The sequence below is a fragment of the Vulpes vulpes genome, chromosome X, assembly GCF_048418805.1.
Source record: "Vulpes vulpes isolate BD-2025 chromosome X, VulVul3, whole genome shotgun sequence".
In the NCBI taxonomy this organism is placed as follows: Eukaryota; Metazoa; Chordata; class Mammalia; order Carnivora; family Canidae; genus Vulpes; species Vulpes vulpes.
Genome location: NC_132796.1, coordinates 57,646,184 through 57,673,568, shown reverse-complemented (window position 1 = coordinate 57,673,568; position 27,385 = coordinate 57,646,184). Strand labels below are relative to the sequence as shown.

Below are 27,385 nucleotides of genomic sequence, written 5' to 3'. Positions count from 1 at the left end.
TGGGTTTAGTGTCATCATGATATCTATTCAGTCCTTGTTTTTGTGGATTGTTCCACTGAACTTCTTCTTAAAGGGGAATTTTTAGAGTCCCCCTTAAAATTTCTTGCAGAGCTGGTTTGGAGGTCACATATTCTTTCAGTTCCTGCCTGTCTTGGAAGCTCTTTATCTCTCCTTCCATTTTGAATGAGAGGCTTGCTGGATAAAGTATTCTTGGTTGCATGTTTTTCTAATTAAGGACCCTGAATATGTCGTACCAGCCCTTTTGGCCTGCCAGGTCTCTGTGGAGAGGTCTGCTGTTACCCTAATACTCCTCCCCATAAAAGTCAGGGATTTTTTGTCTCTTGTTGCTTTAAGGATCTTCTCTTTATCTTTGGAATTTTGAAGCTTCATTATTAAATGTCGAGGTGTTGAATGGTTTTTATTGATTTTAGGGGGGGATCTCTCTATTTCCTGCATCTGAATGCCTGTTTCCCTTCCCAGATTAGTAACGTTTTCAGCTTGGATTTGTTCAAATACCTATTCTGGACCTCTGTTCCTTTCGGTGCCCTAGGGGACGCCAATAAACATAGGTTTTTCTTCCTCAGGCTGTCGTTTATTTCCCTTAATCTGTCTTCATGGTCTTTTAATTGTCTGTCTCTTTTTTTCTCAGTTTCCCTCTTTGCCATCAACTTGTCTTAGATGTCACTCACTCGTTCTTCCACCTCTTTAACCCTCATGTTTAGGACTTCTAATTTGGATTGCATCTCATTCAATTGATTTTTAATTTCTGCCTGATTTTATCTAAATTCTGCAGTCATGACATCTTTTGAGTCCTTTATGCTTTTTTCTAGAGCCACCAATAGCTGTATAATAGTGCTTCTGAATTGGCTTTTGACATTGAATTGTAATCCAGATTTTGTAACTCTGTGGGAGAGAGGACTGTTTCTGATTCTTTCTTTTGAGGTGAGGTTTTTCTTCTAGTCATTTTGCTTAGTGCTGAGTGGGCAAAAACAAGTTGTATTGGGAAAAGGAGCAAAAGAGAGGAGAGAAAGAAGGAAAGAAAAGAGAAAAAGAAAAAAAAAAGAAAAAAGGAAGAAAAAAAGGAAAGAAGAGAAGAAAAAGAGAAAGAAAAAGAAAGAAAGGGGAAAAAGGGGTGGGGGAAGCAATCAGAAATCAAAAAAAAAAAAAAACACAGGGAAGTATCTTCTGATTCTGTATACGTTATGTCTCTTGACTTCCCCTGGAACTTTTCTGTCTAGCTGGTCTTCTGGGGGAGGGGCCTGTTGTGCTGATTTTCAGGTGTTAGCACTTGGGGGAGCTGCTCAGCCCCCTGCCTGGTGCAGGACTCAGTGGGGGTTATTTACCCCGTGAGTCCCCAGGAGGAACAACTCCAGTGGCTGCAGCAGCTCTGGAAGCCTGGATTTAGCTCCTGCAGTAACTACGGAGTTCTCAGTCCACAGGGCCTGGCGGCTCCAGGGCGGGGCCGCTGATCTGCTCAGCTCGGGGCAGGAGTGTCCTTGCTGTCCTGGGCCCTCCAGGCCTCTGCCTGTCCTGGGGGGAGGCCGGATCCTGGGCTGTGTCCCGGCGCCCTGTGGTCCGGGGCCTGCGCTGTTAGATTCGCACTCCAGGCCGCACAGCCACCTCTCCGCGGAGCCTCCACCCGAGTCCCTCCGAGCTGCTCCCGGAGCCGCGCAGCCCCCTCCACGTGGAGCCGCTTCCTCTGCCGGAGCCGCCACCGTCGAGCTGCTCCCGGGGCTGCGCAGCCCCCTCCGAGCTGCTCCCGGGTCAATGTGTGCGCGGGCTGCAGCCCTTAGGGAGCTCGGTGCACTCCCCCTGGCGCGCAATTGTCTGTTAGTGTCCCCGGGAGCCCGAGGGCCTCCCTGCCCTCCTGGGGTCCTGCTCTAACTCCCTGCGGGCCCCTTTCTGCGGGGAAGATTGGTGCAGCTCCTGCTCCTCCGGGACGGGGCTCTCCTGTCCTGGGGACACTCGCCCCGTCCTCAGCCCGGCTCCTCGCGGGGCCCCTCCCCCTTGGAGGCCTTTTGTTTCTTTATTTCTTTTTTCCCGTCTTCCTACCTTGATAGAAGCGCGAACTCTTCTCACTGTAGCATTCCAGCTGGTCTCTCTTTAAGTCTCAGGCCGAATTCGTAGATTTTCAGGATTATTTGAAGGTTATCTAGGTAATTTAGTGGGGCAGGTGATTTGGGGACCCTACTCTTCCGCCATCTTGCCCCTCCTTCCCCGGCAAACCAGGTTCTAAGACCAGAAAAAATCCTCATCTGAGGATCCAAATCAGGATATCCAAGCCTTGCAAAGTTCCCTAGTCATAGTGTGCCCGTTTTGGCTCTGTGGACCGGCATAGCTTCTGGTTAGGATTACTTTTTGGACACTGCATGTATGAACTCGGTCTGCCAATATCCATGTATTGGTTGTTTCAAACCCCTTGCCTCTTCTCCATCACTGTTAGATTCCCAGTTGTTGAGCTCTACAGATTCTCCTGCAATCCTCATGATGCAAAGTCAGAGTAGGCGCTCTCACAATGCAATCCACAATGCTAAAGAAGGGCTGGTTCTCCCCCTAGGTTCTTTCCCATTGGAAAATCCAGTGACTCAGGGAAAGCCTCTCAGTGTGGTGCTCTGCCGGCCTAGGGAAGGGGCAATGTGATCAATGTGTAGCCATCTCCCTTACTCTTTTAACGTAGTTTGTCTTCGCCTCTGTGGTGCAATTAGAGTGCTTCTGTCTCACCCCAGTGGTCTAAGATTTTCTCCTTTTTCTTTAAAAATTGTGAGCTGGGGACACCTGGGTGGCTCAGTGGTTGAGCGTCTGCCTTTGGCTCAGCGTGTGATCCTGGAGATCCAGGATTGAGTCCCACTTCAGGCTCCCTGCGAATAAAATCTTTTAAAAATGTGAGCTGCTCTTGTGAGGGGTCATGCAATCAGGAAAAACTTATGTCACCATTTTGGTGACATTACTCCTACTACAAAATTTTGCTTTGTGGTTACTATGATGGTTTCTTGTAATGACTTATATTTATAATTGTCTATTTTAAGTTGATAACAACTTGAGTTTAAATGTATTCTTAAGCTCTAAACTTTTACTCTCCTCCCATATTTTGTTTTTGATGTCACATTGTACATCTTGCTTATTACCTAATTACTGCCGTTACAGTTATTTGTACTACTTTTGTCTTTTAACCTTCTTACTAGCTTTGTAAGCAATTAATCCACTATATTTACCATATTTACCTTTTCCGGTGTGATTTATACTTTCATGTATTTTCTTGTTATTGATTTGTGTCTCATCTCTTCACCTTCAGAAAATTCTTTTAATATTTTTTGCAAGTCTGGTATAGTGCTGAAAAATTTTAACTTTTGCTTGTATGAAAAACTATTTATCTCTCTTTCAATTTTGAATGATGACTTTGCCAGATAGAGCATTCTTAGTTGGGATTTTTTTTCTTTCATCACTTTGGAAATATCATAGTACTCTTTCTGACCTGAAAAGTTTGCTAATAGTCTTATCAGCATTTTGTTTTTGTTTTTGTGGGTTTTTTTGTCTGTAACAATTTGTTCTTCTCTTGCTGCTTTTAAGATTTTTTTCTTTTTCTTTAACTTTTGACATTTTAAATTATAATGTCTCTTGGTGTGCATTCATGATTTTTGGAATTCTTTGGACTTTTTTTTATCTATTTGTTAAGAACGTTTTCAGCCATTACTTCTTGAAATGAATTGTCTCTCTCTTTCTATATTCTCTTTCTGATTACCACAATGTGAATGTTAGTTGGGCTGATGTTTCCCCATAATTCCCTTAAGCTATCTTCACTTTTTTCCTTTTTTTGCTCCTTTTATTGGGTGAGTTTCTCTTACTTGTCTTTGAGTTCACTAACCCTTCCTGTTTAATCTAGTCTGCTATTGATCCCCTCTAATGTATTTCTCAGTTCAGTCAATATATTCTTTAGCTTTGTGACTCCTGTTTGGTACTTTCTCATGTTTTCTATCTGTTGGAGTTCTCACTGTGTTTATTTATTCTTCTCCTGAGTTCAGTGCGAACTTTAAAAATATATTTTATTTATTTGAGAGATAAAGAAAGGGAGAGAGACTGTGTAGGGGGAGGGACAGAGGCAGAAGGAAAGAGAGAATCTCAAGCAGACTCTGTGCTGAGCATGAAGCCAGCTGCAGGGCTTGATCGCACAACTCAGATCATGACCTGAGCCAAAATCAAGAGTTAGATGCTTAGCCAACTGAGCTACCCAGGCATCCCAGTGAGCATCTTTACAACCATTACTTTGAACTCTTTATCAAGTAAATTATTTATCTCTGTTTCATTAAGTATTTTCTTCCCTGAGGTTTTATCTTTTTCTTTCATTTGGAAAATGTTCCTGTTTTGTTTTGTTTTGTTTTAATTTTCCTTGACTCTCTATTTTGGTTTGTATACATTAGATGAAACAACCACCTCTCCCTGTTATGAAGGTTTGGCCTCATATAGGAATTGAACCTTGTTGTTCAACCCTCCCCTAGCTCTCGGTTTTCTCTCAGACCTTTGTGATTATCCAGACAGCCTATTTTATTTTTAATAGCTCCTAGAAGTTGAGGGTGTGCTAATATGTAAAAGTCCCAGAGGATCTCAATCAGCATCTATATTCAGTATGATTAAAAACCAGACCCTCAGGCAACAGCTTTTAGAGAATGAAAATATGTGTAGTCTCATAAGACTGCAAGAGTGATCTCCACTGGACACCAGAGCCAGGCTATAGTTGTTCCCTGAGCAGCAGTCACAGAAATTGGGCTTCCACATAAGTGTATAGTCTTTATTCTGGGAAATGCCAATAAGCCATAGTGAGGTAGAGGGGTGGAAAAACGTAGTGTTCCCTAACCTATATTTTCTGAGAGCAACTTTATAACTCTACGTGTGTGCCATATTTTAAACCTGCCCCTAAGACTGAAGTTCCAGGATAAGCAAGAGAGAATAGATAGGTGTGTGTTTCAGTCTGCTGCCTATGCAGTGCCTTAGGGATAGTAGCCTCCCAAGAACTATATTTCTGATTGTCACAGACCTGTGGGGCCCAGAAACATAATGTTCCCTGGCCAGCAGAGACAGGTATTCAAGGATTATCCCCTGGGTGGCAGCTGTAGAAATCAGGGCACCATACATAGAAACTGGGGCACCAGATACATATAAATACCTCAGAGGTGCTGGCACTCTGAAGCATGGCAAAGGAAGAGCATAAAATAGTGCTGCCTTGTGGTGAGTTCTGATGAGAGATGGAATGATTACTCAGAATCAATATCTTGGAACAAAGAGTCACCCAAAAGGGGCTACACTGTCAGGGACACCACCAAGAAGTGCAGGCGCCAAAGTGAAGTCCTGAGTCCTAGTTGGATCTCCATTTTATTATTGTAGAATGTGAAGTATGTGGAGATAAGGAAGGAAAAATAACTCAAGAAACCAATCATGAGAGGGGTAGCCGGGAACTGCATACATGTCTAAGTGCATGGGTCCCACAGAAGCATTAACTAGGGGTTTGTGGGCGTGGAGAATTGACCTCAGTAGGCCTGGCTATTTATCCACTATCATTGCTGCTTTCAACATGTACTGCTTTCAGTTTGGACCAATGGCAGGAATAATTGGCTTTTGCCACACATATAAAGCTGTTGCCATTTATGTCTGTCCCTGTTGTCATTGTTTCTTTTACCCGCTGAGGTCTTGCCCTCCTACAATAGTGCCACCCTCTAAGGTCTCAGGAAAGATTTACAGTCAGGCCTTATATATATGCTTAATTAGAAACCTGACGTTCAGGCTGCTGCTTTGATAATAAGCTAATTATACCTCTTTCACAGAAAGAGTGAGGTCTTGCGTCTGTTGTCCCTTGCTGTACCCTCAGGGTGGTAATTGTAAAAGAATACTTAGTCCATTGGCTACGGCTCTATGAGAACTATGAGTGTTAAGTCCTGCTAGCCACCAGAGCTAGGCAATGTAGAGGTGTCCTTTGGCAGCAGCCACAAAAATCATGGTACCAGAGAAGGTATAAACTACTATATGTAAGGTACCAATGAGCTGGAGCAAGGCAGAGGAATGTAAAGGTCACAACCAAATAACCTCTTTTTCAGAAGAACATGTGTATTTCAACCTGATATCAGTGTAGTATCTTGGTAGTGGTAGTATACTACAAACTGTTCAATTGTTACAGTACAACAGGACTTATAATCGTAAGCCTCCTAGGTCTCCATAGTCAAGTGATCAAGAGCTATCCCTTAGTTAGCAGCCACAAAAGTCAGGTCATCAAATGTAAAAATTTGGGCACCAGATATGTGTGGAAGCTTTATTTTAGAAGATACTAGTGCTCTGGGGTGTGACAGAGGGAGAGTGGAAAAATTGTTTCCACTGGCTCCAGTGAGGTGGAGAAGGAATGCAAAGGTGGAAACAGCTGTAAAAAAAAGAAAAAGGAAAAAATAGAAAAGTAAAAAATAAAAAGGGAAAGGAAAGTAAGAATAAAAGAAAATAAAAGGTGTTGTACATAAACTTTAGTAGGCCTGAGGGAGAGTAGAAATATGCTGTCCACTTGTCTCTGTGCCTAAAGATTATTAAGAGTATTTCAGCAGACACCTGACCCTCAGACCAATGTGCTAAAATTTGCAAATTATTCTGTCTCACATAAAGTCTATGCACTTTTTCAAGGGGTTTCTTCTATACTGAGCCTTAAAATGAATGACTGTGCAAAGGAGGCCTTTATTTGCCACAGCATCATGGGTTCATGGGGTTAAGACTTATTGGTCGTTAAAGTCAGATGTTTTTGAGGCTTGTCTCTCACATATCAGTCTTAAAAATGGAGTGCCCAATTTGGGGTATAAAAACTTTGTTCCTCAAGTTGAAGCTCCGGATTTTTATTTCCCCACCACCGCCTGCAATTGTGGATCACTGAGCCAGGGGAGGAGTTTATGGTGAGATTGCATCTCCGCTTTCCTTATGCAGAAGGTGGTTTCCTTCTCATTTTCAAATGCAAAGGAGTCATTCTGTCAGTGTTTAGTTTTTGGTTTTGTTTTTCCCAAATAAAATTGTTTGATATATAGCTCTAGATTTGATGTGTTCTTAGGAGGAGGTGAGTTCAGGTTCTTTCAGTGTCGCCATTTCGAACTGGAACCAGATCTCTAAATGTTACCGTCTCATTACTTCCTGCTCTCCTGTATATTTCTAGCCAAACTATAGTATTCAGTATTAGTCACCTCCCAATATTTTTCCCCTTTCTACTTTTGGTTCAGGAGAGTTTCCAATAAAGATGCTTACTCTTCCTCTATATTTGGCAACAACTTGAAAACATTGCCATCATGTAAGACTCAATTCAGATGGAAATTGAGGTCATGGAAGTTTACTCCCAACACCAGAAGATCAGAAAATCTACTAGTATATAATAAAAGCTACTGGAATTTTGCCACTTTCTTTCCTGATAGTAGCCAATTTGAAATTCATCTTCTGTAAACTGGTTGTTCCTTTTCTTTTTCTTTTTTTTTTTTTAATTAATTTTTATTGGTGTTCAATTTACCAACATACAGAAAAACACCCAGTGCTCATCCCGTCAAGTGTCCACCTCAGTGCCCGTCACCCATTCTACTTTATCAATTCTGTACGTTGAAAATTCTCAAAATACCTTAATTATTCATGAGTGGTAAATTTTGAGACCTGGGAGATTAATTCACTTTTTCAGAGACTTAGGGGATAATAGCACACTTCTACTTGTAACTATATATTGAATTCGTAATGCACCTAAAGACTTAGTATTTGGTCCAAATAATTAATATGACACCTAAACTACTTACTACTTAAAAGTGGAATGTAGTTTTAAGTTTATATTATAAGCACTAAGTTTACTTTTATGGTGGGTTATAATACTGTAAAATGTGCAAAAGAATGTAAGGAAAAACCGATTTACTTCCAGTAGCAATTTAATAGCAAGAAAGTTAAATTTTCAAATAAGAGCATTATGCTTAACATTTTTATAGAAATGACTACATGCTACACAAGAATAATTTATTTAATCTATGAAAATTGTTATATCTGTACTCTATGCTCATCTTTAAATCTTTGTAAAGATAAACAGCATAACAAATCATGCATAAACTGCATTTAAGGTCATATACATTGTTGTTCAAAGTTATTTTATCTCTCAAAACTTCTTCCTTCTTAAAAAAAAAACTTCTTCCTTCTTTTTACTGAAACTATCAGTTTAAAGAGTCTTTTATCAGTATTATAAGATTCTGAACTGTATCTAAGGGGATTTTGGCAAGTATCTTGCAGGCATATAGAGGCAAATATATAGATTTTTTTGGTGACATTTTGAAAAGCCTGTTCAAGGAGATATGTTTTCCTGTCTTATTTGTCCTGCATCATGTCTCTGTAATAAGTATACAGATAAGTGTTAAAATTGTTGTTTGTTGTAATAAAGCAATCTTACCAATTTTCTGAGCTGTTATCTCATAAGATCAAACATTTTCATCTTTCTGCCAGCATTGTATAAGGCATCTCAGCCTTTAAAATTCAAGAACCAGCCATTACTTACTTTGATGTTGTATTTTTCTCTCATTACAACAAGGATTCATATGTCAAAAAGTCCAAAGATTCCACTTTAATGGTGGCCAAATGAAAGGTACGTATATTAATTAGCCCACTAATATACAAATCCTATGTTCAAAGCACTATCTCTAGGCAATGACTTCAAAGTAGATGTGAGTATTTTCCTCTGCAAACAGCAGGAAGTGTAGTTGCAAGTAGTTTTCTTTCAAAATTATGTCTTTAGAGTGGGCCATCTAGGCAGTCATTCTAATAATGCTTCCATTGACTCTAAACATACCTGGAAACCTTCTTTAAGCAGTGCTTTCAGGTGTAGGTTAATAAAGCACAAGAAAATCAATTTCATTAATTTATAATTACAGAAATCTCTTCCTCTCCAGAAACCTTGTTGTTCTTCTTTTTTTAATTTCTTCTTTTTAGTCTTTGCTCCTTCCTCCTCCTCCTCAGCCAGGCTGTTCAAATGGATATTCTGAAAACAATCACTTCCCTTCTCCTTCCTGCATGCAAAGTGTCTGTGCTATTTAAATTTCAGGCATAAGTGATGATAGTAATGTATTGAGCTTCATAAAGGCCAACTTGAGAAGCTGAGGATTGCTTATATTCAAATCCTCCATAATGTCTCTGTAATAATAGACATAACCACTAGAAAAATTAAGATAAGGAATTGCCAGAAGGAGCACATATGTTTTTAACCAATTCACTTATGATTTGGTAATGTTTTCTATTTCCAATGAAATTCTGTGAGCTCTATTGACAGAACTCTTTTAATAAACACAAATTTGTTCGCAGTGATGCATAGTAATGTTTAAAAAGAAAGAAGTTGGGCAAGCTCCAAAAAAATCTAGACTTCACAGAATGTTCATCTCTCAGATTTTTTTTTTTGCTCATTTCCCCATAGCAATATTAGATGAGTCAACTAAGTCAAGGGAAACAAAAACAAAAATAAAACCTTGGGACTACATCAAAATAAAAGAGGTTTTGCACACTGAAGGAAACCATTAACAAAACAAAACAAAAAAAAGCAATCTACTGAACAGAAGATATTTGAAATGATATATCCAATAAGGGTTTAATATCCAAAATATATAAGGAACTTCTACATCTGTCAGCTTTATAGTCTTCTTTCTTTCATCTAATCATGGGTTTTGTATGACCTATGTTAAGCCCTAAAATATATTTGGTATGAAATAATGAACTCTTTGGGTCGTCTATATCCCTGATCCTTAAGACTGTAGATTGGGACAGCATTAGAAAAAACTATCTATTTATTATTTGATACTTTATAGCCTGAAGCCTGATATGCCATCTGCATAACTCAGACTTTTCAGATAATCTCAAGCAAATTGTGTAGAAATGGTCTTGGTCTCATGCAGCTTAGCTTTGGTCTGTGTCTTCACCATTTAAGTCAAGTATAATATTGATCTAGTAAAAGTAACAACACATATAAAAGGAATAACTTAAGCATATCTGGTGTATACAGGACAAATTTTAGCTCACCACTATTTATCCTCAGGCAAGTTACTTCACTTCTCGGAGATTCTACTTACTCATTTGTATTGGAAACTTCCACAAGTTTATTAGAAGGGCCAGATGAGATGTTTGCTCTATTGTGAAAGTACCCAAGAAATTGGTAACCCAGAATACAATAAGCATCCAATATATTTTCAGTGAATGAACAAATTTCCATGCCCTTTATTAAGTATTAGGTTTGTGGCCCTGAAATTTATGCACACATTACTTCAATTGCCATTCCCCTTTTATCTCTTAGAAAGGTTAAAGAATGTAACTGTCATTCACAAATAAAAGTCTTCATATAAAAATATTTACTTTTACAGTTTAGAAAAAGATTCACTATTGTTTTAAAAACTTTATTTATTTTTTCTTGAGAGACACAGAGAGCGAGAGAGAGAGAGAGAGAGAGAGAGAGAGAGGCAGAGACACAGGCAAAGGGAGAAACAGGCTCCATGCAGAGAGCCTGATGTGGAACTCGATCCCAGGTCTCCAGGATCACACCCCGGGCTGAAGGCGGCGCTAAGCCGCTGGGCCACCAGGGCTGCCCAAGATTTATGTATTTATTCTATCTTAGTAACAGCATATTTACTGAATAAATGTTTAAGATAAAATATCCAGTTTTCATTTGGATGAAAATATCTGTAAAAACTTGAGCTAGGTCTCTTAAGAAAGTATCTTGAATTTCAAAGAGGAAACAGGCAAATTCTATCTTCCCTACCTCTCCCACATTTCTTACACACTGCCTCTCCCGTTACATCCCTTTGACCACAACTATCACACAAGAAGATTTCCATTGTTCCCAAATTTCCATTAAACAAATTGTCTGGCTGGTCACTATATCTTTTGGGAAAAGCTAGGAAACATAGTTTAAGTCATAATTGAAAAGTTACTTTATTTTCAGCTAATCATTGATGAACCACTTTCCCTGCTCATAAGGCGGGAACGGGTCACAGAACTTCCATGGCGAGATATTTGGTCACGAAACTCTGAGGCCATGAAATAATAAAGAATTGGATCCAAAAGACAGCAGATACTTGCAAGGCATAGACAAAAAGGGTGGAAATACAGTGTGCTTTGGACGATGGGACAACTACTAATGATGGTTTCCTTCACCATAGTGTAAAAAATAAAGTTAATATGATATGGAGTAAAGCAGATGAAAAAGACTGCAGCACACATAAAAACCATCCGCAGTGCTTTCTGCCTCTCACTGATTCCTTGGAAAGCCATTGGTGGCTGTCTCAAGGATATAGTCGTTTTCCAAGTACACCATGCGATGATTACTACTGGGACCACAAATCCTGCCAGCTCAGCAACTGTAATCATTCCAACCAAAGCCACTACATTCATTTTCTTATAACCAAGATCAGCAAAACAGGACTCAGTCTTGTTGCCCAAGTATGTGCTTCTCACAAGGGGAAATGGCAAGCAGGCAGTTCCCACGATGATCCAGATGGCAGCACTGATGCCCACATCATACCTACGCTTCCAGTTTCTGGCCCTAAAGGGCTTGAGGAGAAAGAAACATCTCTGAAGGCTGATGCATGTCAGGAAACAAATGCTGGCATACATGTTGAGATACTTCAGGTAGAAGCACAGCAAGCAAAGGGCCTTTGGGAAGGGCCAGTGGTGGCTGATGTAATAGTAAATCCGGAGGGGTAAGGACAGCACATGAGCAAGGTCAGCCACGGAGAGGTTGATCATGAAAATGATGGCTTTATTTTTCTTGCTGATGAAGCGGCACAGAACCCACAAGGCTGCACTGTTGGCCAGAAGACCAGGGATGAATATGAGGATGTAGGTGGTTGCATAGAGGGAGTTCTGAAATGTCACATTAGTAGCACTGCAGTCAGTCTCAACATTGCTGGTACTGTTGCTATACATCTTGAATATTTCAGTATACTCATCAAGGTAGGCTGTGGATTTATAATCCCTGTTTAATCAAAGAAAAAAAGAGGATAATTACTAACCAGTTCTATAGCCAACACCCAGTTTCCTTTTTATATTGAAAGTAACAATATTAAAATTAGAAAAGACCTATTTCCAGATGAAGCAGCAGATGCTAAAGGAAGATATACTACTGATCCAAGGTCACCTAATGAATCAGGCAACCATGGAATTGTTCCGAAACTGCCCTCTCAAATTGTTAAACTCATGTCTTATAGGCAAGGATGTCATGAAATATTTAGCTTATTGTTCTTACCACAACAAAAAGGGTATGGCATTTCAGTCTGTTCCTTTTGCCTCCAAATTTTCCTTGTCCCAAGCCCTGCTCATTTACAATTGCAATAATAGAAATCCAGCCTCACCTTTTACAACCCCTTTCTTATCCTTTGGGCTCTGACTTCCTACCTTTAGTACTATAGCACTTGGAAAATGGCCCTGAGTTTTTAGCCAGCATTCCCAATATACTGGCTGAGTTTCAGGACTTGGGAACACTACCTTCTTATGATTCTATTACAATAGCATAAGTGCACTTTGTCTTTCTCTCTCAGCTTAGGTCTTATTCCAATTTACATGAAAAAAATCTATTAATATGAGAATATAGAAGCTGAACTAGGAATTTCCCTTAGTGAACTTCAAGGGAAGAGATTAATTTTTTCCCTAAGAATTCAGTACTGGTGTGACACCACAGACATGGCAGATTATCCAACAGTCACAGTAAACATTGATTAGAGCACCAGTAAAATAGGTCACAAAATATTTTTTTGGAAACAATTTAATGCTTAATACTTTTCACTAAAACAATCATCATAAGAAGAAAAACATTATGAATGTCATTAATCTTATTTTATGCTTTAGTGTGTTTTTCATTATGTAATATATAGAGAACATGGTGAATGTAAAGTAATCTTTAGGACTTCTCAAGTTCTGGTCAAGTATTTACACATATTGCATGCAAATAAGAAAGCAACAACTTCATTATTTTACTTTAACACTCCTGTAGAATTTTACACTGGAAAGAACCTTTAAAAAATCATTTAATTCAGCCTTCACATAGCGCATGTAGAAGAAGTAAGGCCAAAAGAGAGGCTTATTAAGGCCACAAAACTACTAAACAGAAGATGTGGGACTTCAAAGGGGAGTACAAGGTGCCTAATCCTCATACACACCCTTCTTTTCATTTGTTTTCCTTCCCAAAACAAATTTTACAAGCATAGCTTCTGTTCATATTGCAAGAATGTGTCCTGCTAGGTTGTTCTTAAGTGAAATAACATTTTAGCTGCTTTAACTGTTTCTGTTTTGTATTGTTTGAAATAAGTTTATAAAACAAAGAAGGGATTTTCTTTTAGATTCTCCTCATATGTAGCAGAATGATTTCATATACCATTTTCAGTTCTATTCCAGGTAATAGTAGTGTGAATTTCCATACACAAAGATAAACTCAAAATTGATGAAAGATCTAAATGTGAGACAAGAATCCAGCAAAATCCTAAAGGAGAATACAGGCAACACCCTTTTTGAACTTGTCCACAGCGACTTCTTGCAAGATACATCTATGAGGGCAAGGGAAACAAAAACAAAAAAGAACTACTGGGACTTCATCAAGATAAAAAGCTTCTGCACAGCAAAAGAAACAGTCAACAAAACTAAAATACAACCTACAGAATGGGAGAAGAGATTTCGAAATGACCTACCAGATAAAGGGCTAGTATCCAAGATATATAAAGAACTTAATAAACTCAACAGCAAAAAAAACAAACAAACAAACAAACAAAAAACAATCCAATCATGAAAAGGGCAAAAGACATGAACAGAGATCTCACAGAGGAAGACATAGACATGGCCAACAAGCACATGAGAAAATGCTCTACATCACTGGCCATCAGGGAAATACAAATCAAAACCACACTGAGATACCACCTCACACCAGTGAGAATGGGGAAAATTAACAAGACAGCAAACAACAAATGTTGGAGAGGATGTGGAGAAAGGGGAACCGTCTTGCACTGTTGGTGAGAATGTGAAATGGTACAGCCACTCTGGAACACTGTGTGGAGGTTCCTCAAAGAGTTAAAAATAGAACTGCCCTACGACCCAGCAATTGCACTGCTGAGGATTTACCCCAAAGATACAGATGCAGTGAAACGCCAGGACACTTGCACCCTAATGCTTATAATAGCAGCAATGTCCACAAAAGCCAAACTGTGAAAGGAGCCTCGAGGTCCATCAAAAGAAGGATGGGTAAAGAAGATGTGGTCCATATATACAATGGAATATTACTCAGCCATCAGAAATGATGAAAACCCACCATTTGTTTCAACATGGATAGAACTGGAGGGTATTATGCTGAGTGAAGTAAGTCAATCGGAGAAGGCCAAACATTATATGGTCTCATTCATTTGGGGAATATAAAAAATAGTGAAAGGGATTAAAAGGGAAAGGAGAGAAAATGAGTGGGAAATGTCAGAGAGGGTGACAGATCATGAGAGACTCCTAACTCTGGGAAATGACCAAGGGGTAGTGGATGGGGAGGTGGGCTGAGGGACAGGGTGTTTGGGTGATAGGCACTGAGGAGGGCACTTGACGGGATGAGCACTGGGTGTTATACTATATGTTGACAAATATAACTCCATTAAAAAATTAAAAAATAAAATAATAAAATAAATAATAGTAGTGTGAATTAAAAGCAGAACCCCATATGATTAATTCACATATAGAAAAGAGTCAGCATTCTGACCTCCCATTATTCTAAAGAGTATTTTCACTTCCCCTCCTCTAATATTTTATCCTTGGTATTTGGCTTGTGATATGTCCCTAAAAAAATCATGCAGTCATCTTGCTTATGTATGAATGACTTTGAACTGAAGGTGGAGATTTATTCACAGGTGAAAAGAGAAATTATCATAGTGTGATCAGCAATACACCTTAGAATCTGCAATGAAATTTTTCACATGCATTATCTAATTTCATTCTTACAGCCATCACCAGAGGTTGGTACTATTATTACTCTTGTAGTGCAGATAAGGTTACTGAGGTTCAGAGAGATGTAGTATGTTTTCTGGGGTAACAAACCTAGAAAATAAAAAATGGGAGATACTCTTATGCTTTATTTTCTCCAAAGTGTATGCTATTTCCACTACACCACTTGCTTCTCTCTGCTTAGGAGGAACTACTTGACAAAATGGAGCTTATCATATCTGGAGGTCACATTATAGAAGAAACTTTCTATCCCATATTAGGACTTTATAATGTTATATAACACTAGGATTAATCTATTTAGGCTGTTATGATATAACTAAACACCTGTCCCCACACATGCCATCTATACCTCCTTAAAACCCACTTGGACTTCATTATTGGCGATGTTCCTGCATTGTATATTATCCATGCAAAAACTGTGAGAATGCAAGGGAAGATGTGTCAAGTGCACTACAATTCCAAGAACTGAGAACATCTCACACCCACCCAAATCACAGTTCCACTTTTGTACTTTATAGACATGGGCATTTGTTCCTGCTTCACTGGTGCAGAAAGTTTCACTTACTAAAGAGGGATGTTCCATTCACACCTCTGTGTTAAATAACAGAAACCTATTAAACCAGAACAGCAAGCTAGAGATCAAGTTCATACTTTTTTTCCTGTCAGTTTTTATGCCTCTCCAATTCGGTTTATTGTGAGCTTAGAGATTTGCATGGTCTGCTTTCCAAAATCTCTTCTCCACACTGAAGGGAAAATAGGATGAGTTTGCCCCAAATCTGGTAACAATTAAATGTAAAATCCCCATGGTAGGGTGAAGATGGGGGAATTTGTTTTCAGTAGGGGAGAAATATAAGTTATCTCAGGAAATATTTAGCTTGCTGTGGACAATCTGTGACATTTCTGAATTTTAAGAAAGGAGAACAACTTAAGAAGCCACTAACAGAAAAATGCTGAATCGAAGAGCTAAAGTCGGAGTACATTCCTTCTCTGTCTCTGCTTCTGCCCCTGTCTCTGTTTCTCTTTGCCTGTAGTTGGGTTGTTGACTATTTCTAGTTGGCTTGTGCCACCTATGTTGCCAATTTTTCTCTTCTTCAACCTACATATACCTTTGGTTCCTGTCTCAGAAAAATGTGGAAGATTGATGATTCACTCCGGAGTCTGAACTCCCCTTCTCATTAAGTGCCATGACTCTCTCCCTGACACTCAAGCAGGAAACTAGGGATTCATCTAACCTTATCACTACATTTATTCCATACCCAATCTTTAACCAGGTGATTCTCCTTCCTAAGAATCTCCCCAATCCATCTGTACTTCCACTATTGCCATCTGAATCTAGGGCACTGTCAACTTTCCTCTTGACTTTTGAAACAGATCCCTTTTCCTATTAAAACAGATTGATTTACCATACTCTCTGCACACTAGTCTCATCCTCTGCAGTGTATTCTCCATACTGTGTCTAACACTAACATTTTTGCTACCATTTATTGAGGACTACTACTTATTTACAAGCTAAACATTCTTCGTATATTATCTCATTAATCCTCATAGCAGCCATATGATTATTTTCATACCACTGATGAGGAAACTGAGACCAAAAGAGTTTAAATAAGTTGCAACAGAGTCACAAAACTTGCATTGTGTAGAGGATTAATATTAGAATTCGAACCTATGCTTGGTTCCATACTCTTTTACCTTTGATGTGGCACTTACCCCTTCTAGCACTTTCTATATTGTGGTCCTAATAATCTTTCTTTTAAATATGTCATTCTCCTCCCTAAAATCCTTTGGTGGCTCTCCATTGTTTGAAGGCCAAATTTTCCACCACTGCTTAAAAGCGATCACTAATATGTCTCCTGTGCCCTTCAACATCACCTCATTCCATTCTCTTCTTCATTCTCTATGTTTCAACTACACTGAGATGTTTTCAGTTTCTAGAACAAGCCAAGCTTTTTTCCTGACAAAGGCCTCGGCATATATTTTCACTGTCTGGAATTACCTCCTTTCAGGTCTTCACATGTCTGGTCCCTTTTAATCTTAGTTTGCAAGTCAGAGAGACATTCATTGCCAAAACTATCCAGGTACACCTACATATCAGTATATACTCTCATAGCATCAACATTTGTAATTTAAATGTTTGTTTTCTTGTCTGTTGGCTTTTTCACCCACTGTGCCATTAGCTTCATTAGTGCCATAACAACATTTCTTACATAAATCACCATACAACCAGGACAGCCTGCTACTTATGAAGCACTCACAGAGAAGTGGCATAATTAGATTGAACTGCAGACAGTAGTTTAAAGCCCCTATTGGAAGTATGAAGCAAATACACAAACTTGATTATGTCAACTAATGCATTTCCGTTGCTTGCTATTTCCCTATGATGTTGTCTTCTGATTTGGGCTATTATCATCAGTATTACTTGTACCTACCCTTTTGAACTTAGAAAATTCCTACCTGTAGAAGCTTGAGAGAAATGCAAAATAATTAACTTGGAAATCACAAGTGGTCAGACATATCCTATGGGTAGAAGTCAGCACCACCCAAGGTCTCAGAGTATCATTAAGACTATTGTCTGGACCTCAGAAAGAAGCTTTTCCTTGTGGTCTACTTGTTCGTTTTTTTTTTTTTTTAAGAGTTTTTTTTAAAGATTTTTATTTATTTATTCTTAAGAGAGAGAGAGAGAGAGAGAGAGAGAGAGAGTCAGTCACAGACACAGGCAGAGGGAGAAGAAGGCTCCATCCTGGGAGCCCGACGTGGGACTCGATCCCAGGTCTCCAGGATCATGCCCCGGGCCGAAGGCAGGCGCTAAACCACTGAGCCACCCCGGGATCCCCCTTGTGGTCTACTTCTAAAGGCATCTCAACACTTTATTTTTCTTGGCTGCCATTCTGTAAAGGGTAAAACTGCCTCATCTCACCAGCAAATTACTTCTTACCCACCTAAGCATAGGAACTGAAAGGAGAGTGAGAAGGCTGCATCTGTAGTCCCCAAAGTGGTCCACATATTAAAAGTAAGCATAAAGGAAAAATAAATCTATTTAGGCTTTTTTCCATGGCTTTTTGATGATTCTGGCTGCCTTAATCAACATATATTTAATACACACAATCCTATAAGTTCTGTGCTATGTCCTGTGGAAAATACAGAACCATCTGCCATAATCTCTGTCCCTGAGAAGCTTCTATCCTGGTGGGGGAAATATTTTTAAATCTCCAGAATCATAATCAGTGCATGACAAGAACTGTGGTCAATAGCATAGGTGATAAGAAATCCTCATACTACCATAGCATCATCCCTGTGAGGTAAGTGAGACAATAACAGTAATATCCCTATCATAGCATTTAACTGACAAAGAGATGCATTCATGAACAATTAAATACCTTGTTCAAGGTTATCTAGTAAGAATATGATGGAACTGAGACCAGAAGTCAGACTTGTAGGCCTCTTAATGCTCCTTTTACAGTGTCAGGCTGTTTCCATTGAATTCTGAGCCAGAAGAGATGGCACTTGTGCCGAGCCATCTGCATTTTCTTATTGGTCCCCATAGGGACAGGGTTAGAAGGAAAAATAGAGATGGTGGTTGAGGCAGAGATGAACTTAACTTACTATGCCTGAGATATACACTATTGTATTTAACTCCTAATAGCCCTTTAAAGTTTTGATCAAGTTTTATCTCTTCAAGAAAGCCTGCATTATGTATTACCAATAGCATTCATCTGGGATTCAGCAGATTAGGATTTCATAAAGCAAATTAAAATTCTGCTACTACTGTATCCAGTATGCTGATTGCTAAGAATGGTGGAGTGAGGTGGGAAATACCAGAGTAGAATAATGCATGATTGTTGTCCTCAAAATGTTTATAGTCATTTAAGAGAGATAGATATAAAAATAACTAACCATAATAGATTTTTGAAACATATCATGAGAGAGATAATAAAGAAGTCTCTATGGGAGTAGAAATGAATCCTGCACAGAAGAGGAGGATTGGAAGTTCAACTTAAAGATAAATGCATTTTCAACATGCAGTTCGGGTGGGTAGGGTACAGGAGAATAAAGGGTGGGAGAAAAATGACAGCAATGAATAAATAGCATTCAAACATCCTGAAGTTAATAAATGACCTATAGATAGCAATAAAAGGTGTTCTAGTCTAGCTGGAAAACAGAGTAAGATGGTGGGGAAGGTGGAATGAGAAATAAGAATGGGAGAAGATAGTCGAAGGAAAAAAAACAAAATGGTAGAGGCAACACGATCATGGAAGGTTTTAGGGGGAATCATTGAATGATTCTGGGAAGATATGTCATATTATCATACTGGTGGGTTTTAAAAAATATTTTATTTATTTATTTGACAGAGAGAGAGAGAGAGAGAGAGGAGAGAGAGAGAGAGAGCATGAGCACATGCAAGGGGAGTAACAGAGGGAGAGGAAGAAGCAGGCTCCCAACTGAGGGAGGAGACCAGACATGGGGCTCAATCCCAGGACCCTGGGATTATGACCTGAGCTGAAAGCAGATGCTTAACTGACTGAACCACCCAGGTACCCCCATACTGATGGTTTTAAAACAATCACTTTGACAGAAGTGTAGAAGATAGATTGGAAAGATGGGACATGAAAGATAGGAAGTCCATATCAGCTGGGAGTTTGTAGTGTGATCAACAGTTTTGTTTGCCTAAAACTAACAGTTTCCTGAGATGTAGGATTTTCAGAGCTAAACCTGTGAAAGTTCAAGGCAAACAGTATATTGGGTAACCCTACTAGTGCAACAATTGAGATAAAAACAACTCTGAACTTGCTATGGCAGGAATATTAGAATTTCAAGTAAAAATTATGTATGGAATTAGCCAGTTTGGGACATCATTTGACTGAGGTGTCAGATACATTCTGTTATAGAATGTGTGAAATATTAAAAAAAGATATCACAATTTTGCACTTTTCCAAAGCCTTTTCAGATTATCCTTATTATAGGACTTTTCAAATTTGTACTCTCTGCCAAGACTCATGAATTCTTGACTCTCTAATATCATAATTATTAAGTTTCACTTCAAGTTGTACTATATTAGCTTGCATCATGCACTCCTGGAGACTTTAAATATTTAAATCCCTCCATTTCTGATGGTTCAACCCAGCACCCTCCTTTATCCTACGTCCTCCCTTACTCAGCCTACATTAAATGTCAAACCGCCTACTCTCTCACAAGAAACCTTAACTTCATTGTTCGCCATTCTTTTGCTGTTACCAGACTGGCAACACCTTAATCCCAGGTCAGGTCCACAGTGCATTTTTTTTACTATCCAAACTGCTGAATGATCCTATTAAAAATACTAGGATTCATTTGGAATGTCAAAAACAGAAATTTATGATCTCAAGCCTAAGATTTTTTTTTTCTCAAGCCTCTCTTTGCATATCCTTGATTAGTACATTCTTCCATTTCCATGATGGCCATTCAGTATCTTTATAACCCTACTAAAGCTTCTTCTCTCCTACTCTCCCATTCCCTACCTTTCCCAGCACAGATTGTTTTTTAAGGCTTTTATTTAAATGCTTGTTGGTTAACATAAAATATATTAGTTTCACGTGTACGATATAGTGACTCAACACTTACACACAATACCTATGGCTCATCACACAAAGTCCACTCCTTAATCTCCATCAAATTTTTTTACCCATCTCCCGACCTACCTCCATTCTATAACCATCAGTTTGTTCTCTATACCACTTAAGAGTCTGTTTCTTGGTTTGTCTCTTTTGTTCCTTTTGTTCATTTGTTTGCTTTCTTAAATAATACATGTGAGTGAAATCATATTGTATTTGTCTCTCTCTGATTGACTTATTTTGCTTAGCATTATACTCTGTAGCTCCATCCATGTCATTACAAATGGCAAGATTTCATTCTTTTTATGTCTGAGTAATATTCCATTGTATATATACATATACTGCATCTACTTCATCCATTAGTGAGTCAGTGGATTTTTGCATAATTTCCATAATTTGGCTGTGGTAGTTAATGTGGCTATAAACATCTGGGTGCATGTATCACCTTGAATTAGTATTTTTGTATTCTTTGGGCAAATACCTAGTAGTGAAATTGCTGGGTCATAGGGTAGTTCTAGTCATACCTTTTTGAGAAACCTCCATACTATTTTCCAGAATGGCTGTACTAGTTTGCATTCCCAACAACTCTTCAACAAAAAGTCTTAACTTCTTAAATCATAGAGAAAATTGAGGTTATTGGGTGAGAAGCAACTCAATTTCATCTACTGTCTCCCCCCAACACATATACTCTTATGTACAACTACATCTTACTTCCCAACACAGCTGCCTTTCCTGTTGTTCAAGATGAATTCCCATGCTCTTAATTCATTTTATTTCTCTCAGGATCCTCTTTCATTAGTTGTTCCCTTTTACTCTAGATCATCAAGCTCTCCTTTCTCATGAGATCTTTGTCATCAAGTCTCACCAACACCCAAAATAATTATTTTCTTTTTTATGCATCTTTATTTATCTGTTACTTTCTCTTCTTTTTTTTTCTTTTTTTTATTTTTAATTAATTTTTATTGTTCAGTTTACCAACATACAGAAAAACACCCAGTGCTCATCCCGTCAAGTGTCCACCTCAGTGCCCGTCACCCATTCCCCTCCAACACCCGCCCTCCTCCCCTTCCACCACCCCTAGTTCGTTTCCCAGAGTTAGGAGTCTTTATGTTCTGTCTCCCTTCCTGATATTTCCCAACATTTCTTTTCCCTTCCTTTATATTCCCTTTCACTATTATTTATATTCCCCAAATGAATGAGAACATACACTGTTTGTCCTTCTCCGATTGACTTATTTCACTCAGCATAATACCCTCCAGCTCCATCCACGTTGAAGCAAATGGTGGGTATTTGTCGTTTCTAATTGCTGAGTAATATTCCATTGTATACATAAACCACATCTTCTTTATCCATTCATCTTTCAATGGACACCGAGGCTCCTTCCACAGTTTGGCTATTGTGGCCATTGCTGATAGAAACATTGGGGTGCAGGTGTCCCGACGTTTCATTGCATCTGAATCTTTGGGGTAAATCCCCAACAGTGCAATTGCTGGGTCATAGGGCAGGTCTATTTTTAACTCTTTGAGGAACCTCCACACAGTTTTCCAGAGTGGCTGCACCAGTTCACATTCCCACCAACAGTGCAGGAGGGTTCCCTTTTCTCTGCATCCTCTCCAACATTTGTTGTTTCCTGCCTTGTTAATTTTCCCCATTCTCACTGGTGTGAGGTGGTATCTCATTGTGGTTTTGATTTGTATTTCCCTGATGGCCAGTGATGCAGAGCATTTTCTCATGTGCATGTTGGCCATGTCCATGGCTTCCTCTGTGAGATTTCTCTTCATGTCTTTTGTCCATTTCATGATTGGATTGTTTGTTTCTTTGGTGTTGAGTTTAATAAGTTCTTTATAGATTTTGGAAACTAGCCCTTTATCTGATATGTCATTTGCAAATATCTTCTCCCATTCTGTAGGTTGCCTTTTAGTTTTGTTGACTGTATCCTTTGCTGTGCAAAAGCTTCTTATCTTGATGAAGTCCCAATAGTTCATTTTTGCTTTTGTTTCTTTTGCCTTTGTGGATGTATCTTGCAAGAAGTTACTGTGGCCGAGTTCAAAGAGGGTGTTGCCTGTGTTCTCTTCTATGATTTTGATGGACTCTTGTCTCACATTTAGATCTCTCATCCATTTTGAGTTTATCTTTGTGTATGGTGAAAGAGAGTGGTCCAGTTTCATTCTTCTGCATGTGGATGTCCAATTTTCCCAACACCATTTATTGAAGAGACTGTCTTTCTTCCAATGGATAGTCTTTCCTCCTTTATCGAATATTAGATGACCATACATTTCAGGGTCCACTTCTGGGTTCTCTATTCTGTTCCATTGATCTATGTGTCTGTTTTTGTGCCAGTACCACACTGTCTTGATGACCACAGCTTTGTAGTACAACCTGAAATCTGGCATTGTGATGCCCCCAGCATTGGTTTTCTTTTTTAAAATTCCCCTGGCTATTTGGGGTCTTTTCTGATTCCACACAAATCTTAAAATAATTTGTTCTAACTCTCTGAAGAAAGTCCATGGTGTTTTGATAGGGATTGCATTAAACGTGTAAATTGCCCTGGGTAACATTGACATTTTTACAATATTAATTCTGCCAATCCATGAGCATGGAATATTTTTCCATCTCTTTGTGTCTTCCTCAATTTCTTTCAGAAGTGTTCTATAGTTTTCAGGGTATAGATCTTTTACCTCTTTGGTTAGGTTTATTCCTAGGTATCTTATGCTTTTGGGTGCAATTGTAAATGGGATTGACTCCTTAATTTCTCTTTCTTCAGTCTCATTGTTACTGTATAGAAATGCCATTGATTTCTGGGCATTGATTTTGTATCCTGCCACGCTACCAAATTGCTGTATGAGTTCTAGCAATCTTGGGGTGGAGGCGTTTGGGTTTTCTATGTAGAGTATCATGTCATCGGCGAAGAGGGAGAGTTTGACTTCTTCTTTGCCAATTTGAATGCCTTTAATGTCTTTTTGTTGTCTGATTGCTGAGTCGAGGACTTCCAGAACTATGTTGAACAGCAGTGGTGAGAGTGGACATCCCTGTCTTGTTCCTGATCTTAGGGGAAAGGCTCCCAGTGCTTCCCCATTGAGAATGATATTTGCTGTGGGCTTTTCGTAAATGGCTTTTAAGATGTCGAGGAAAGTTCCCTCCATCCCAACACTCTGAAGGGTTTTGATCAGGAATGGATGCTGTCTTTTGTCAAATGCTTTCTCTGCATCTAATGAGAGTATCATATGGTTCTTGGTTTTTCTCTTGCTGATATGATGAATCACATTGATGGTTTTACGAGTGTTGAACCAGCCTTGTGTCCTGGGGATAAATCCTACTTGGTCATGGTGACTAATTTCTTCTAGATTGCCTAATTTATTGGCGTACAGCTCTTCATAATATGTTTTTAAAATCGTTTGTATTTCCTTGGTGTTGGTAGTGATCTCTCCTTTCTCATTCATGATTTTATTAATTTGAGTCTTCTCTCTCTTCTTTTTAATAAGGTTGGCTAATGGTTTATCTATCTTATTAATTCTTTCAAAGAACCAACTCCTGGTTCTGTTGATCTGTTCCACAGTTCTTTTGGTCTCGATATCATTGAGTTCTGCTCGAATTTTAATTAACTGTCTTCTTCTGCTGGGGGTGGGGTCTATTTGTTGCTTTTTCTCTAGTTCCTTTATGTGTAAGGTGAGCTTTTGAATTTGAGATCTTTCCAGTTTTTGAATGGATGCTTGTATTGCGATGTATTTCCCCCTCAGGACTGCTTTTGCTGCATCCCAAAAATTTTGAACGGTTGTATCTTCATTCTCATTAGCTTCCATGAATCTTTTTAATTCTTCCTTAATTTCCTGGTTGACCTTTTCATCTTTGAGCAGGATGGTCCTTAACCTCCACGTGTTTGTGGTCCTTCCAAACTTCTTGTTGTGATTTAGTTCTAATTTCAAGGCATTATGGTCTGTGAATATACAGGGGACTATCCCGATGTTTTGGTATCGATTCAGACCCGATTTGTGACCCAGTATGTGGTCTATTCTGGAGAAAGTTCCATGTGCACTTGAGAAGAATGTGTATTCAGTTGAGTTTGGATGTAAAGTTCTGTAGATATCTGTGAAATCCATCTGGTCCAGTGTATCATTTAAAGCTCTCGTTTCTTTGGATATGTTGTGCTTAGAAGACCTATCTAGTATAGAGAGAGCTAGATTGAAGTCACCAAGTATAAGTGTATTATTATCAAGGTATTTCTTGAGTTTGGTTATTAATTGGTTTAAATATTTGGCAGCTCCCACATTCGGGGCATATATATTGAGGATTGTTAAGTCCTCTTGTTGGATAGATCCTTTGAGTATGAGATAGTGTCCCTCTTCATCTCTCACTATAGTCTTCGGGGTAAATTTTAATTTATCTGATATAAGGATGGCAACCCCTGCTTTCTTTTGAGGACCATTTGAATGTTAAATGGTTCTCCAACCTTTTATATTCAGGTTGTAGGTGTCCTTCTGTCTAAACGAGTCTCTTGTAGACAGCAAATAGATGGGTCCTGCTTTTTTATCCAGTCTGAAACCCTGCGCCTTTTGATGGGGTCATTAAGCCCATTCACGTTCAGAGTTACTATTGATAGGTATGAGTTTAGTGTCATCATATCTATTCAGTCCTTGTTTTTGTGGATTGTTCCACTGAACTTCTTCTTAAAGGGGAATTTTAAGAGTCCCCCTTAAAATTTCTTGCAGAGCTGGTTTGGAGGTTACATATTCTTTCAGTTCCTGCCTGTCTTGGAAGCTCTTTATCTCTCCTTCCATTTTGAATGAAAGCCTTGCTGGATAAAGTATTCTTGGTTGCATGTTCTTTTCATTTAGGACCCTGAATATATCGTGCCAGCCCTTTCTGGCCTGCCAGGTCTCTGTGGAGAGGTCTGCTGTTACCCTAATATTCCTCCCCATAAAAGTCAGGGACTTTTTTTCTCTTGCTGCTTTAAGGATCTTCTCCTTATCTTTGGAATTTGCAAGCTTCACTATTAAATGTGAGGTGTTGAACGGTTTTTGTTGATTTTAGGGGGGGGGATCTCTCTATTTCCTGGATCTGAATGCCTGTTTCCCTTCCCAGATTCGGAAAGTTTTCAGCTAGGATTTGTTCAAATACATATTCTGGCCTTCTGGCCCTTTCGGCGCCCTCAGGAACCCCAATTAAACGTAGGTTTTTCTTCCTCAGGCTGTCATTTATTTCCCTTAATCTATCCTCATGATCTTTTAATTGCTTGTCTCTTTTTTCCTCAGTTTCCCTCTTTGCCATCAACTTGTCTTCTATGTCACTCACTTGTTCTTCCACCTCGTTAACCCTCGTCGTTAGGACTTCTAGCTTGGATTGCATCTCATTTAATTGATTTTTAATTTCTGCCTGATTGGATCTAAATTCTGCAGTCATGAAGTCTCTTGAGTCCTTTATGGTTTTTTCTAGAGCCACCAGTAGCTGTAAAATAGTGCTTCTGAATTGGCTTTCTGACATTAAATTGTAATCCATATTTTGTAACTCTGTGGGAGAGAGGGCTGTTCCTGATTCTTTTTTTTTTTTTTTTGAGGTGAGGTTTTCCTTCTAGTCATTTTGCTCAGTGCAGAGTGGCCAAAAACAAGTTGTATTGGGAAAAGGAGAAAAAGAGAGAGAAGGAAAGAAAAGAGAAAAAGAAAAAAGAGAAAGAAGAAAAAAAGGGGAAAAAGAGAAGAAAAAGAAAGAAAAAGAAAGAAAGGAGAAAAAAGAAAAAAAAGGGGGGTGGGGTGGGGGAAGCAATCAGAAATCAAGAAGAAAGAAAGAAAAAAAAGCACAAAAAAACAAAAACAAAACAAAAAACCACGGGGGAGTATCTTCAGATTCTGTATACTTTAAGTCCCTTGACTTCCCTTGGAACTGTTCCGTGTCGCTGGTCTTCTGGGGGTTGGGCCTGCTGTGCTGATTCTCAGGTGTTAGCACTTGGGGGAGTTGCTCTGCCCCCTGCCTGGTGCAGGGCTCAGTGGGGGGTGTTTACCCCGTGAGGCCCCGGGAGGAAGCCACAGTGGCGGCGGCAGCTCTGGGACCCTGGAGTCAGCTCCCGCAGTAACTCCGGGGCTCTCCATCTGCAGGGCCTGGGGGCTCCCGGGCGGGCCGGTGATCTGCTCAGTTCCAGGCAGGAGTGTCCTTGCTGTCCTTGGCCCTCCCGGCCTCTGCCTGTCCCTGGGGGAGGCCGGATCCTGGGCTGTGTCCCGTCGCCCTGTGTTCCGGGGCCTGCGCTTTTGGATTTGCGCTCCCGCCCCGCAGCCCCCTTCGCGGAGCCGCCGCCCGAGCCCCTCCGAGCTGTTCCTGGAGCCGCGCCGCCCCCTCCACGCGGAGCTTCTTCCTCCGCCCGAGCCGCCGCCGCCGAGCTGTTCCCGGAGCCCCGCAGCCCCCTCCGCGGAGCCGCCGCCCGAGCCCCTCCGAGCTGTTCCCAGAGCCGCGCCGCCCCCTCCGCGGAGCTGCAGCCCGAGCCCCTCCGAGCTCCTCCGGGTCCCGCCGAGCGCTGCAGCCCTTAGGGAGCTCGGCGCATCTCCCGGGGCGCAGTTCCTCTGTTACTGTCCCAGGGAGCCCGAGGGCATCCCCGCCTTTCTGGGGGTCCTGCTCAATTCCCCGGGAGGCCTTTCCGCGGGGAAGGTTGGTGCAGCTCCTGCTCCTCCGGGACGGGGCTCTCCTGTCCCGGGGACACTCGCCCCGGCCTCAGCCAGGCTCCTCGCGGGGCCCCTCCCCCTTGGAGGCCTTTTGTTTCTTTATTTCTTTTCCCCGTCTTCCTTCCTTGATAGAAGCGCGAACTCTTCTCACTGCAGCATTCCAGCTGGTCTCTCTTTAAA

At 40.0% G+C, this 27,385-nt stretch overlaps 1 protein-coding gene across 3 annotated transcripts in view; it reads right to left on the bottom strand.

Annotated features, from left to right (window-relative positions):
- Positions 1 to 7,895: 7,895 nt before the first annotated feature.
- Positions 7,896 to 27,385, bottom strand: part of P2RY10 (P2Y receptor family member 10) — a 304,372-nt gene continuing 284,882 nt past the window's right edge. For 2 of the 3 annotated variants that reach the window (XM_072745019.1, XM_072745018.1), the window contains exon 2: positions 7,896 to 11,983. In XM_072745019.1, coding sequence (XP_072601120.1) covers positions 10,948 to 11,934 — 987 coding nt within the window. In that variant the 5' untranslated portion in view covers positions 11,935 to 11,983 and the 3' untranslated portion in view covers positions 7,896 to 10,947. The remainder of the gene's footprint in view (positions 11,984 to 27,385) is intronic. The other variant, XM_072745017.1, reaches the window with a different exon arrangement.